Raw genomic sequence first — 16,264 nt, 5'->3', positions numbered from 1 at the left:
CAGAGGAGTCCAAGTTTGAACTCTTCGCTCAGCATCGTCGTGGTTATGTCTGCAGAAAAGCTGGAGAACGTTTTGATGCCAGATGCATTGCACCCACAGTGAAACACGGTGGAAATTCCATTATGGTATGGGGTTCCATTTGTGGATACGGCGTGGACAAATTAGTGAAAATCGAAAGTATCATGAACAAGAACATTTACCACAACATCTTAGTGCATCATGGAATCCCTTCTGGACTGAATCTGATTGGTCGTGGGTTCATATACCAACAAGACAATGACCCCAAGCATACTTCAAAGCTGTGCAGAGACTATTTGACCGAGAAAAATGAATCTGGAGTACTGGAACTGATGGACTCGCCAAGTCAAAGTCCTGATTTGAATCCTATTGAACAAATTTGGGATTTAGTAGATTCAAAGATTGATCGAACAAAAGTTTCATCTAAAGCAAGTCTGTGGGAACAGCTAGAAACTATTTGGAACTCAATAGCAAAAGAGATTGTGGAAAAGTGCATAAAAACAATGCCAGCAAGAATGCAAGCTGTTATCAAGGACAAAGGAGGCCATAAAAAAATATTAAGCTTTTTGGTTATTATGTGTGAAAAAGGACTATTTAGTTGTTTCAGTTTGTTATTTGCCAAATAAATAGCAATAATATTTTTAGTTTTAAACAAGTTTTTGAAAGATTTCTAAAATATTTATGTTTTCTCGTTTTTATGACAGGTGGTCTAATAACGTTGTTTAGCACTGTATGTAACGATACCCTAGCATTAACCTTACAATTAATCAATATTACACCAAAAAACTTACAAATGAATACCAATTACCAATGAGTATTTAAGCTTATGTACCCTATTGTAAAAGGTATAAACAACCATGTCTAACAAACTGAAGCATGAATCGTAAAAGAGGAAAGCCCTTGAAGCAAGAAATACAAATGTTATTATGACAATAATCCTGACTCCTTCAAATTACATCTATTTACATTGCATTCATGTGTTTTTCATTCACAGTCTTCAGAGGAAATATTTACAACTAGGATCATGTTTAACATAAATTGAAGGCGATTGAAAGAAAAAACAAAAAACTGGCCAAAATTATGACAGATATTTTTTTTACCAAAAATAAATGAATAACCCAGTGTAGTTACTTTGGAGAAACCCAGTTATTTTATTTTCCTTTCTGTCTTCTGAGAACTGGGGACTATTGGGAGGTAGTCAATACAGCATAACACAGGGACCATCAGTAACATTTGTACAAGGGCCAGCTTTTTTCTTGACAGATGCAGTAGGGCCTGGATTTTCAAATAAATTACAATAAAATAAAAATTTTAGTGTGTATCGATAATGATATCATTATTCATTTGAACCCACCCATTTTTCATGTGAGCAAAAGTATTGGAACATGTGACTGACAGGTGTGTTTTGTTGCCCAGGTATGTCCAATGACATTGATTATTCAGGAGGTGTCAAGGGGGTGGAGAAAGAGGAAAAAGTGAAAGACGGGAGAGAGGAAGAGACTCTGAGAGGGAGGAGTTCTCTCAGAGTGACTAGAATAGACCAGTAATGGCTTATTCAAAATGAAATATTTCTAAACTAGTTTGTCCATGACTTTTACAAGAAGTGCATTCCGAGTGAGGAGAGAAGTATGCTCCCTGACTCTCCTTTCAAAAATGCATTTATTTAATGAACAAAGTACAATAGTATGAGTGTTTTGTCACAAGGTGAAGTTTATAGCTAGAGTGTGTTCCCTTTAAATGATTTTTAAAACAAAAGCAAATACATAGACAGAAGTGCAAGTGAGCATAGAAGAGGAAAAATAAAGAACAAGCCCACACTAAAAAAGAAAAGAGCATATAAACAGAAATGGCTCTTGAGATTAGATGTCAAGTATGTTAATTAAACAACTTCAGATATTATATCTCCTCTAGCACTCAGTCTAATTTGGCCAAACCTATCTTTGTTTGTTTCTTTTGTATTTAGTTAATCCCTCTCCCTGCCTCTATCTGTCCCCCTTGAAACCCAATTTACTATCTGACTGTTTGGTGGAATCTAAAAGTCAAAGTAGAAAGAAAATCCACATTATTCTTTTAAAAATCTAATGGATAAAGTACAGCTGTCTGGTAGAACTACGGAATGTGTGTTTTCATTACAATAATACCAGATTGCTTTAAAAACTGAAAACAAAGGACATATAATTTTGAAGGACAGAGGGTAATGTTATAAGTAAAAACATTTTTTGCTCAGAAACAGTAAGCTATCAGCGGACAACAGCTAATGTTAGCATTAAGCTACAGTATAGCCAGGTACCATTGGCTACAGGGTGATGATAGACTGAGAGTGTATTTATTTATTAATGGGCTTTCATGTCTTTTATTACATGCAGGAAAGGAGCCACTGGTCAATCTTGAAACTGGGCTGCCCACTTTGAGGACTATAGACAAATTCAATTGCTGATTTGGAGATCTTAGAGAAATGGAGCTTGACTGTCCACCATATATTTGTGATGAGGTGCTGTTAATATGAGGTTATTCCACTTACTAGTTAGCTTACTAATGCAACAGCTACATTCAGTCATCACAGAAATCCCTTATCCACATGCTTGTCAAATTTAGCTTGTACTTTTCTGATAACCTCTAGCATCATTTTGTTCATTGACTATTAGAAGCCCATTTTATGTAAGAAGTTCACTGATGAGGATACCAAACCTGGCTCCCATTTAATTTATTTTGACCAGTGATCCAGTTTGGTCATTCCCATTTGCATAACTTGTCAGATACTTAAACAACATCAGATGTCAATGGAGGAATGCTCAGGGTAAAAACAAACCAGGGAGAGGTTCTGTCTGCTTTTACTGGAACCAGGCATTCTTTTATACCATAAAAGAATTATGTGTGCCAATGATTCCACTTTGGTGGGGATTTCCAATGGAAAAGAGGGTAACGCAAATCTAAAAGAAAAGTGTATGTATGTGTGATACACAAAAGAAAATGCATGCAAAGTGTTGTTAACCAACTATAACATCACAGAGCTCAATACAAGTTAAATCATAGTCTCCACAATGACCTTGTTAAAGTGTCCAAATGTTCCTTCATTTGTTCGCCTATACTTTGAGTGTACTCAAAGTTCATGTCCAGGGGGACCAATGACAGGTGGAGGCTCCTTGCATGGGAGCCTTAGGCTCGTAAGGCCTGGCTGTATGGTTTATGCAGTTATCAGTTTCTTGATGCATGAAGAGCAGATGACAAAAGTTCACTAATAATCATTGCTTTTATTTATTACACCAGCAAAAAGTCTCCTTCCATAATGTACAGGCTATGACTTATTTTTTCCAATGTCAAATAAGTCAGAAATGTGTTAACATAGGAACAAGCAGAGGAGGAAACCTTAGAAAGGATATGGCGACATACGGACACTCCTCCCAAATCCTTTGAGACCAACTGAGTGATCCGTCAGAGTAATCCACATACATGACTAAAAATACCCAGGAGACTGTGGGCTTAGCCCCAGACACAGACATATCACAGGTCCTGGCACTGAGCAGCCATCTGACCACAAATGCCCCCCTCCTGTCAGCAAAGCACCTGAGCTTTCTGCCAACAGCAAAATGACAGATTAGGAAGGCAGCAGGGGAGGCACATCCACCTGATATTTCCTTCTTTTTTCTCTGCTCCTTTGTAACTTGTTTTCCTTGTTAATTCCATTTTACCTCAGAACTTTTGTTACTGTCAACCTGATTAGTTATCAAAAGTTTACTTTTATGTCAAACTCTTACTGCTACCTCCCATTTGGAAAATGTGATAAATCAAGTCAAAATTGTTAAAATTGCCAGTATATTCACTTAGTTACGTCATGCTGAAGCTAAAAAAAATTCCTTGAGTCCATTAGTTGTGAATAAACAAGATAAAATAAAGTCATGCTAAATTGTGGGCTATGTGTAATGAAAGGACAAAAGAGTACAGCACAAGGAGGCATCTTCAGGTTTCACTGTCCTCTTCTTTATGGTTCATGTGGACATAATGTCTTGCATGAGCTTAAAAGGTTCCAAATTTTAGAACATCACTGGAGCTAAACAATATGTCACTGAGAATGGGGGTGAATCAGAAAGTATCTTTATCCAATTAAAAAACAAGTTGTTTCAAATAATTAGTCTCACTTTAAGTGTACTTTGTATGATGTAAACTTGAACCAGTTATCCTATCTCTTAGACTGACCCTTAACAGGAACATCAGACTTTCCAGACCAAAGGGAGGCTTTGTTTGTTAAAAACTTAAAAAAGAAACTGAATCAACTGTGAGCTACATATCTGAATGAAGATTTGTCCTACAATTGACAGCACTTGTTCAGAACACGAAGGGAGGGCTGGGGGAAAAGGGGAATCTATGTGCTAAGAGAAACATTTTGTTTTGTTCTGAATGGCTGGTGCTTAAGTGCAACCACTCAGATCCAAAGTAGCATTGTTCCTTTCAACTTTAAGGGTCTATTTTTGTACATGATGTGGGAATAAGTGATAATGGATTAGAAGAGTGGAGCATGATTCATCAAAAATGTAACTCTGGTAAGCATTAATCCATTATCAAAGATGTTAACATCAATAACAGTTTATCCATTAATTCTACCCCAGATTAGATCAACACACATGAAGATTAAAGGGGACATATTAGGCAAAATTACTTTTTCAGGCTTTTTTAACACAAATATGTGTCCGTGGCCTGTCCACAATCCCCATCAAGTACCAGAAAAATCCATTCCCTCTCCCCCTCTCTTTCTCCACCTTTCAGAAAATGTGTACTGAAACAAGCCGTTCTCAGATTTTACATCTAGTGACCTCACCAGGAGCCTAAGCACCCACCCCCAGGTTTGGTTGGCCCTTCCCCACTTGGAGGAAAGTTCCATCGTCCTCTACTGATCCTCCCAGCTACCAGCTGAGATGCTCTATAGCTCAGTGGGTTACCCTGATGACTACAGTCTGGGAGATTGATGGTTCAAACCCCAGTCTGAACTTTGGGGGAGAAAAAAGGTCTGTAATGTCACAAGTGCTGCATCCACCCTGAGAGGGGTGTGGTCAGGGGTGGAGTCAGACAGCTAATTACCATTTAAAGCCACAGACACAGAAATGGCTCATTCTGAGAAGGGCTGAAACACAGGGGTTTTTAGACATGCAAAAATCCAATACTGGAGTGTTTTTTCAGCAATAAACTTCACAGGCATGTTTTGGGGACCTCAGAGAACAATATAAACGTGTCTTAAAAGGGTAAAATATGCCACCTTTAAAGTTGAAACCTTATGTAAGTTTTATGGTCTGCCCCTGGGCCATGGCTATTTTGAAGACTGCTGCATAAAGTATCATATAACCAGAAAGTTAGGATCCTTGTAACTATTTCAAGATCCATACAAGAGAGTAGCCACATCCTTAAAGTTGGATTGGGAAAGGTTTTCATTTTTTTGGGTCGCCAAATGAGTTTTCATTATTCCTTTGCTACAGTATTTAGTGTGACATTTATTTTTGCAGGGCATATAACAGCCACATGGGGGGCTCCACCCTCTGGCACCAACCATTTTCACCATAAAAACACAAAACAAAGCACTACCAGAAACTGGATAGCAAAAAAATTAAAGTCACAGTTATTGATGGTTGGCTAATATAATAATTCCTGAGTCTGGAATTAACGTTATCAAAGCAAGCAATAGCCAACAGCGGAAAACAAATTTGTTGGGTCATGATGGCCTGAACCATGTAAAAAGTGGGTCACCAAGAAAGAAAGTGTGGACAACACTGAAGAGCAATCTTCTGATCATAATATTTCTACAAAACAGTCCTGTTGTACTGGAAAGGGTCCACCATGATCCAAAACTCATGAAATACACAACTTAAACATATTATGTCTAAAAAGATCCAGAGACTGCTTTAAATCAATAAATAATAGAAACTCACACTATCAGAGCCCCAGAAGTATGTAACACCAAATAGGTGAAGCAGCATTTCACAATAAGAGCTCAGGGGGGTTTCCCTTGTCTAGCTAGATAGATCAGTGGTCTATATCACTGACTTTCTTACATGAGGCTTGGGGTTTCAATCCTGGTCAGGGCATTACGAGTATCCAGTGTGGACCCTCAGGCAAGGGCCTTAACACCAGGAACACCTGCCCCAGATATACATCACTTGGACAGTTAAATGACATGGTGATGTTGTAGCATTCAAAAACATCTCTTAAGTACAGGAGGCAAAATGCTATTGCTTATAAAATGACAAATGAATTTATGGTAGTGTAAGTTTTCAGCAACTGATCTTTAAATTAATTTACATATTGAAAATGAATTAAACAAAAAATAATGCCCAGTGATTAACAGATCAATGGATTATGTAACATCTATGTAAAGCTATCTTTTCCAGTGTTTGGAAAAAAGCAGTGCTTATCAGCAGGTTTGTTCCTGGTTTATTTTGTGACACTGCATAATCATCCAAAGAGAAAGAATGCTGAAAATGTTCCCGTTGGGCACAGAGTGTTTACATCTATATTCCATGCAGCGAACCACAGCTGTTATCGCCATTATCTCTCCACAGGACAACCTAAATGGTATAGAAACTCCCCAAATCTGTTGAAAACCATTTAGAAAAACATATGCATGAACCATCTTTACCATCTTTTGTGAAATGTCGTTTGAATCAAGTTTCTCTTGTCACTACAAGCACACCTGTACACCTTACACACAAATCTAACATGAAATTTGTCTCGTATAGTTTTCGTTTTATTTTACAATTAGGTGTTTTTAAATGGTAAATTATGTTTTCCACAACTGGTAATAGCAATACATAGTTCAGGTGTTCTGAGGTCACTCACCATTGATGAGTCACAACAAGCTACTTAAAAGAATACAAAACAACTCGATCATACAGTAAGATTCCAGTGGAAGTTGTCAGTACTGGCTTTCACATATGATTCATGCATCATTTGTGTTGTTCTCAATAAAGCAGCCGAGCTGAGTGTTGCTGTTATTTCCCAGATGGTTTGAGAACATGATCCAGCAGCAGTGATGATCAGAGCACCAAGTGTAGACACAAATAATTTCTTTTTGCCTTCATTCTCTTCAGGTTGTTTTAAATGATGAAACCTACTGGAGGGGTGAAAGCTCCCCTGTGAATGTTCCTGGAATATTTTACTGTTCTGCAATGAGTTTGCTGCAGGCGACCTGATGTTGCCTTAACTGAACTTCAAGGAAGGTGTATTTAGCAGGGTCTTCATCTGCACCTGTGATTTATTTGTACAAATATAAGTCAGTTTTATTAGAAGCTCATAAATGCACAAATACCTGCATGTTTACATGTGCTACAATGCAGGTATTATAACATGAAGAATAGTCAGTACCTTTTCACTGATTTCCTTAACTGTAAAAATGCTTAACATTATTTTTCTGGAGCCACTATCTGGAGCTCTCGATAATGGCTACTGCCATAATGCTTGACCATCTAGGCGTATGGATCAATGGTACTTCATAGCCCAGAGCTGTTTTAAAGATTTATGATCTGTAAGAGGAGAAAGGTGTATCCAGGCAGTGTCTGCTTTAACTGGCTGGTTAATACTCTTGCTTTTATGTTCTAACCCTAACTCTATCAATATTTGTTTAAATCTGTAAACATGAAGTAACCCGTCTAGCTGAGAAGAGCATTTATGACAGTATATTTAAGTCAAGCATGCCTGTTATAAATGTGGCCTGATGCAAAACTAAGAAACAAGATGGAGTGCTGAGCTTTAACTGACCATCTTCAGTGTAGTTTCCTTGTAAGAAACCCAAAATTTGGCGGTTTCTTGTTTTCAGTTACTAGAACAAACTCCTGCACACTCTCTAAATTGTTTTTTTTAAATTAGTTGATAGTGAAAATAATGGAGGTTTAATTATTTCAAAGTGGGTGGCTGAGTTTCCACTTGCTGGTGTTTCCCGGTCTTCGGCCGGTTTCATGGGCAGACAGAAAGATAAGAATATTAACAGTCAAAATGTCTGGCTGAAATCTCAGTTTATAAAGTAAATCTTAGCAAGAGCGAGCTGTTCCTTATCAATGGACTTTCTGATTGTTACCCCCTCCAAAATGTACCATTTAAATTAGCCAGGACAGGCTTTGATTACCTAGGCATTCATGTAACAGATACATATGACAAACTATTCAAGAGAAATTTCACTTCGCTAATGACTCAAATTAAATGCGATTTTGATCGATGGTCCCTCTTACAATTATCTGTAGCTGCCAGAATCAATATAATAAAAATGAATGTTTTACCTCGTTTTATGTATTTGTTTCAATGCATGCCAATTCTCATTCCCCGCTCCTTTTTTCATAAACTTGACGGTATTATTTTAGATTTTATTTGGAAGAAGAAAAAAAACATGTTAAGATTACAGTCACTTCAAAGAGCTAAAGAGTTGGGGGGTATGGCATTACCAAATATGCTATTTTATTACTGGGCGGTGAATATAAGAAATCTAAATTTTTGGATTCAATACGGAAACCTTGAGGATCCTCCTATGTGGTTAACTATAGAGGCTAATTCCACACATTCGGTCACATTACAGTCTCTACTACACTCACAGCTCTCCTCCTCTGTCTCCAAGTATACAAAGAATACTATTGTGGCGTCGTCATTGAAAATATGGGCTCAGTTCTGTCGTTATTTTGGTGCGTTGGGTCGATTCAAAAGTGTTTTCAGTGGAGGATGTTATTTGGCTGTTGTAAGCTGATAAGTTATGGTAGCAGATGATGTGCAAATGGGCTAATCTGAAGCTAAGTGCTGTTTTTGTTTATGTGTTTAAGGTTGGCATATGTTGGCACATGTGTAAGGAAGAGCTCACAATTTTCATTACATTTGTTTTAACAACTTATGCAAAAACGGATGAAAGAATGTCTTTCCACAGTCATTTCCGAGGTCTGGTCATGTGTAATATGCATACACAAGCAGGCTGTGATAACAGGGTACCGATTACTCGGGTTTACTGTCGGCTCGGTTTCTGCTGTCAATCTTGGGTCAGGTCCTGAAAGAAAAATTTGTCCTTAGTCTAATTTCAGGGTAGACTTGAAGCTGTATCACAGAGTTTTAGATTATTGTGGTCTACTGCTGTTAAATGCAGGTTACTGGTCACATATGACTATCTGAAGCAAATGTCTTGTAGTTGTTCTAAATGGCTGGAATTACTGAGGACTGCCAGCCATTTTGGCCAAAGACAAAAGAGTATAGTGGAAACTCTGGTGGGTGGTATTGTAAAGTATCTAAGCCCAGCCACGCACTACAGGATTTTAAGCCCAATTTGGGGCAAGATTATCCCGAGAGAAGCCTCGTTGCAAACGACCGTTTGTCTGAGTAGTCTGCATGTGTGTAGTATCAACATGATTGTTTTACTGCTCCAAATTGCATCGTAGCCTCAAAAATCCTGATACGTAAATATCAAACATATTTACGATTCTGGGTCATAGTGCCACTGATGGAGTACCCACAACAACCAATGAGAGCAAGCAGACCGGGTAGCGTCACTGCCAGACCATATGTACTTTCACCGCTCACAACCATAAACACAACTTAGTTTTAGTCAGGATTTCATCTTGAGTATTTCCCTTGTTTATGATTTTTGCTGCACCTGTAACACATGCCAGGACAGCCTGTTGTGGAGAGACAGCAAGATGGTATCGACAGACATCCACGTTTTGTTTTGTTTTTCTGAAGTCACATAATCACGCAAGGTCGTTGGCAGGTTGGCAGGTGTGTGGTCTCCAGTGATCTGACAATCTGGCTGAGTCATCTAGTGTGTGCGTTCAGAGGATTAAAGATGAAAAATCTTTGGAAATTGTCCTTTGGTCTGTGGTCTCTCACAGTTTTGAAATAGTTTCAGATTAAAAAATCATCTAGTGTGTGGCCGGCCTAAGAAAAGTATCTATGTATCCAAATTTGCACAACCTCAATATGACTTCTACATAAAACAATGTGTTGAAGAATAGCATTTCTTGTGCAGGATCTTAGTGTGTTTATGTGAAAAGGAGAGAATGACAGATAATTGCAACTCTTTCAAAATAATAAAATATGCTAATGAGTCAATCACATCACAGTTCCTCGTATCTGCATTGAGAAAATCCATTCTCCCTTTAGGCCTCTCTTTGAGCTAGAAACCCCCTAAATCCAGTCTTCTCCATCTTGATTAATTTCACTATCACTCAGGATTCATGTGTCTGAGGTTGGCTCTTACCTTTTTATTCAAGGGCACCAAGTGAACCTCACACAAAGCTAGTACGCTAATCTTTCCCGAGCTACTATTTGGCAGGAGCCATTACAGAACTGTAACACTCTATTTATGTGCAAATTGCCCCGGTTGAGAGTGAAATAGGATGTTATTTTGGTGCTTTAAAACCTAATTGATTTTCAGTGTTTTCCTCTGTGAGACCTCCTGTAGCCACTTTCTCTAAATGTTCATGCTCATTATTGCACCCTGGAGCAGCTCTGAGTCAATACCCCTCCCCCAGAATTTGGTAAAGACCAGCTCCAACACGCTGCCAAGCAGGTCAGGACATCAGAGGAATTACCTACATATGAAAAGCAGTTTTATACTGAAAATGAACAGAGGGCATTGTCATTGGTCTGCATCTAAAATAACTTCACTAATACTAAGTCAACAGTCATACACTAATGGTTCCTAGAAGATGAACCACACATATAAACCCCTGAATTCTGATCGTTGATCAACTAAATTTACTGACTGAGCAGCTTTACATAATGACATTTTCCCAGTTAAATCTTTATTCTAAATATGACAGCAGTAACAGGATAAAATAAGTTCCGGCCATCCTTATAGATATCAAATTATTTACTTTATAATGACCTTTAGTATCAATACCAAAGGGTAAGAATGTCTCTCAAAGGCCCCATTGTCTGCTTCAGTTTATCCTCATATTTGGTCGTAATTTGCAAAGTGACTCCAACTTTTTTAAATGCAAAGTTATTTCAGAAAACAGCATTTCTGCCATTGTTGTTTGAGCTATTTTTGTCACGGCTTTACAGTGAGGTCCTTCATCTGAGTCTGTAAAGCTCTCTAGTGTGGAGAGTACTCTTCATGTGTTTCAGCAGCATCCTCTTTTATATCCTCTACTACTAGATCAATTTTTACATGGTGGCAAAAATGTCATTTCCATGATCACACATAGAAATGTAGAGAGCTATATCAAAGAAAGAGGTGTGATTATGAACCCAGTATCACACAGAAAGTCGTCCTCTGCTCTTGCACCTATATGCTGTGTAATTTGGCTCTCCCGATTTTAATCTCCCCTGTCATCTCACACAGTGAGAGCGCATTTTCAACCCATTTAGACCCAGCTCTCTTAGCAAGAGGACAGTATGAAACAGTACCACATGCTGGTCTAACATCTGAAAATACATCAAGCATTAACCAGTTAAAATCTGATCATCTAGCTCACGTTTTTGACCACTGAGGACATTTTTAAAGAGTATTTATTGACTGATATGTCTGTGTGCATTGCTACATATATACAATTATAAAACTCATCCAGCTTGTGTAGAAAAGCTGCCATACATAATCTTTAATCACTGTATTGCCAAGCTGTGTTCCGAGCAGTAATGCTTAAATTGTGTGTGCTCTGCTTTATTTATCCCGACACAAATCGACTTAAATGGAGTATGATATCCTTGAATCTGCTCTGCTGTGATCTCATCAATTATTCTAGGCTGAGGTCCATTCATCATTTTCATCAGATTGTTCACAGGAAAGGAAGTCACACCTCCCAGTGTGCACTTAAGTGGGATTTATCAAAGGAGCTTTGTGCGTTTATTGTGTGTGCGATTGTATAAAAGCATTTCTTTTGCATTTGCTTTGCATAAGCTTCCCTACAGTTAACTTGTAGCTTTATGGAGCTCACCAGTGCTGCTCAGTACAGAAATAAATAACATATAGGGATGACTTTTATCTGTTTAAAGCAAAGGCAACATTTTTACATTCCTATATGCCATCTGATGATAGTTTTGGATTATTATTACTCATATTATCTCTGAATGACGGATGAAAAGATATAATTCAGTTTAGTTCAGTTAAGTGTGAAAACAATGTTACTACAACTATAAATCACTTCTAGCACCCCTGTAATAAACATCCTTATTTTTACAAGGCAAAAAATAACAAGGACAGCATATGCTTAGCATAATCCTAAAGCATAATCATTTAATCTTGATTATCTTGTTATTATGATCAAGGGAAGCATAACTCTTCAGTGAAAATGAACCTCAATTGACCACCCAGCACTAATGTAAGCCCTACCACCAAGGATTGGGCGGGATTCATTTTTTAATATTGGTGAACCTTCCCCAAATTTCACCACAGTATATAGTATTACTGCTGGGTGTTTAAAAACCACATAGAGCCACTTGCCAGTGTGCAACAAGCTGAATACCCTAAAGACGAACAAACTGTTTTTCAAACTTAAGAGAAGATACCCCTTGGTCTTAAAAAGTAGATCACAGCCAAATTAAGTGTGAAATGCATTGTGTCACTTGGAATTAAAGGCTAAATCTTGCTTTTAGATGTTTGCCAGCACTTGTGTCACTCTCCCTCTTATAGACACTTGTTGGAACAGGATGGGAGATACAGAAGAGTGGAAGCAGGTAGGTGGGAAGGCTGAGGGACAAAGGAGACATGTCTAAAGGGAGCGTTTATTTGTTGTAAAAAATCTGCTCTGAAAGTCATAAAGTCTTTTTTTTATCTCCGGCAAGAAGATGATACTCTCTCACTTTATCAACACCTCAAAAGCCATCTATGCTCCAAGAACATCTTTGATATTCTGTCATAAAAATGTCACATCATTAAATGTGACAGCCTGGTGTCAGCTGAAAGACTTACATAAACCAGCTGCACTGATCTGCTGCAGCTTTAAACTACAGAAATATCAAAAAAGTTTTTTCCTTTAAAATTCACTGCCTTCTGACAACTTTGTGGGTAAAACATGTTTCTGTTGTAAAAGAGGCTGAAAATAAATGGCAACAAGTTTAAAAAATGCTCACTTCTAAACACCAAAGGAGGACCTTAAGTTAACAAAAGTGAGCTCAGTTAGAGTTTTCATTTGAGTGTTAAGCATTGCTGCAGGGCGCAGCAAGTCATGCTTACAAAAAAATATTAAAGACACTGATATGGCCAGAAGCTCTTCTTCATTATTTTCCCTTTTTTACTACTTTCAAGCAGAATATACTATTATTTTGTAAATGTGTGATTAATTGCAACCCTGGATGAGGATAAGGAGCAGAAAATTAGAGGATTAGAGGAAAAGCAACAAGGTGGCTTTGGATAAAGAGGGGAGACTCTTGGCTTGTTGCTGCTGGGATGCAAGCTGGGACTTCATCACCCCAGCTGGGTCCCCTGGGCGAAGGGGTATGATGTTGAAAGACACGAAACCCCCAATGACCCCAGGAACATCACTCCAGATGCATCCCAGTGCATCATTGCGATGTATCTTAAAACCAAGCTCTGCTAAAAGGATGAAATGCTACTGTATACATAGTCCACTGTCACACCCACAACAAAGGGAGTTGTTCATCCAGTCTAGATCTGAAACTTTACTTTTAATAGCAGACAAAGGAAAATATCCCAGCCTCTATTAGATTAAATCCACTAGAGATTAAACATTTCAGGCCCTTTAGGGGTGAACTGCATTGAATGCTTTTAAGGTTGTTAAATCCATATAGATACCCAGGGACAGTGCTAATAAAATCCTCCTCTTTAATCTCTAAATTTGTTTTTAAGAACAATATCCCTCATAGCCACATGAGTGCTGATATGACAGGAAAAGGTGACTAATTTTGCACTGATCAGCACTTAAATATGCTAAGCTAAGAAAGAAACTATAACCATTTAATCATTTTAAACCTTATTTTACTGCTTTTTAAACCAGCTAAGCCTTTTAGAGCATATAACAATTTGATCTAAAATATGGTCAACTATAAATTTAGTCATGCAATGTTTGATCTCAACCTTAAAATGTTGAATTAGGGACAGACATGGGCTCTAGCACATCATCCACTCTCCAGAGAGGGTGACTGGCTACAATCTTCCATCTCTGCCTGACCTGTACACCTCCACAACACTAAGGTGTGCAGGTAAAATTGCAGCCAACCCCTCTCACCCAGGACATAAATGTTTTGAGGCCTTCCGCTTTGGCAGGAAGCCGAGGTCCATCCGGAAAAAACATCCCACCACAAGAACAGTTTCTTTACCTCTGCTGTCCGCCTCATGAACAGCAGTCCAGCCCTCCCCTCACAGACTCTCACCGAAGCCCAGAAGCAGCAGACAAAAATTATGCATGTCTATACAGACTTAATGCTTTATGTTAACACACACCTGGCTCTATCTCTCATGGTTACAACTTCACATTGTTTGTTATACTCTGATGTTTATTCCATTTTAAATTCTTATTTTTGAACTATATTTTTTTCTATATAATTTTATTTGAGTCTATCCTCTTAATAATTCTATTAGCCTTGCAATATTTTATATTATTACTTTGTTATTTGTTTTGCACCAAAAACCAAGTCAGATTCTTGCATGGGAAAATGTACTTGCAATAAATCCCTATTCTGAGTCTGATTAAGCATCTTGATGAGAATTTCTTCAACACTTTATTTAAGTTAAAAAAATTACCTTCACCCACAGTTGTTTAAACATGTTTCAACTGATGTTACATCAAATGACAGCTTCATATTTTATAATAAAAGACAGCGCTATCCCAATGAGTTATATCATCCAATTAAAATGACTGTAGCATTTACTTGATATCCACTATGACACGATACGATACGATATGATACGATACGATACACTTTTTTGTACCCTTAGGGAAATTTGTCTTGGACTCTAAGAGCTGCATAGATAAGGCTGCCAATTCCCACTTCTTTTGGAGCAGCACTACATCCACTTCAGAACTACCAGAGTATTTCTTATACTTTAAGTCCAGTGTGGGATTTTTTTCAAGGTATATTTTGATTTGGACATTTTTGACATCTATCTCAGTTATTCTCTTTTCCCTCCTGAGTGCCTTCTGTGTTTGCACACAGCCCTGCAGTCTCAAGCCTTTAAATGGCCAGAAAGGGTAATTTTTCATTGCAAATTAAAATAAAACATACATGACTTTCAGGGTTATGAGGACGTGATGGTCATCACAGGTGCATGCAGTTCAGCAGTTTAATAAAATATCATGGATCTCATGCAAATTTCTCTTGGAAACTTTTAAGGAACTAATTTCATTTTTTTTTAGTGAATACAATCTACTGGTCTTGTACAAAGCTGCCTGACAAGCAAATGAATCTCTCATTCCAGATCAACTGGGCTGCAACTCAGGCTTTTGTTACCTGATGGAGATCAGTCTGGGCTCTCATAATACGTAATCAAGCTGTTTTATTTTCCTGTCTACACATACAGTAGTTAGATATGTGCGCAATTTTACTTAGTTGAAATTTAAAAGGTATGTTGCTTTTATTTTGTGAAAAACTGTGATGGAAACGCAGCTAGTGTCATCAGATGAACATCCTGGTACCATGATTACCTGAGTGCTGTGTGGAGCCTCCACGACTGTAGAGGGGAGGAGCTTGAAAGGCATAGACAACGTCACTGTCAGCAATTGCTGTCAGGTCGTCATCGTCTGAAAAGGAACGCTGGAAACCTGTCGAGTAGAGCTCTGAGAGGATGACCTGAAAAGAGAGAGAGAGAGAGAGAGAGAAGCTGTGAATTATCTGCTTTCAGACACAGTCCTTACAAATCATACAGTCTTGGACCAATAACAAACTGAACTGAAAAAACAACATTCAGCTTCAACGGCACAAGAGCTGACTTTGTGTGATAACCTGCATGACATAAAAGCCAGACCACAAGGAGTTCAGCAGGCAGGTTCAACAGGGAAATGAAAGTACATACGTACTAGTGTAATCAGATCAAATACAACAAAAAGATGTAAAGGTTGCTGCTTTAGAAATAAATCATATAAAGCAGAACAAAGAGAGGTTTTCAAACAAGCAGAAAATCAGAGAACAGGAGGGTAAATACATCAACATCAAAAGTCAAACATGAACATCTGCAATGGGAATAGTATGAAGACACAGTTTCTTTCATATCTCATAATTACCATATATTTTTTTTACCTATCATAGATGTGCATTTTATACTTTCAGTTATCAGAGCTCTAAGAGTGAAGATAAAAAAAATCTGAAGTGAGCAGAACTAAATAATCCACACTGAAGA

General features: G+C 38.0%; 1 protein-coding gene across 1 annotated transcript in view; it reads right to left on the bottom strand.

Annotated features, from left to right (window-relative positions):
• The window catches only part of usp43a (ubiquitin specific peptidase 43a), a 181,703-nt gene that overhangs the window by 66,736 nt on the left and 98,703 nt on the right, over nt 1-16,264 (bottom strand). The window contains exon 6 of the mRNA XM_041784322.1: nt 15,573-15,717. Coding sequence (XP_041640256.1) covers nt 15,573-15,717 — 145 coding nt within the window. The remainder of the gene's footprint in view (nt 1-15,572; nt 15,718-16,264) is intronic.

Source organism: Cheilinus undulatus, linkage group 4 (assembly GCF_018320785.1).
Source record: "Cheilinus undulatus linkage group 4, ASM1832078v1, whole genome shotgun sequence".
NCBI lineage: Eukaryota > Metazoa > Chordata > Actinopteri > Labriformes > Labridae > Cheilinus > Cheilinus undulatus.
This window is presented reverse-complemented; position numbering and strand designations above follow the sequence as displayed.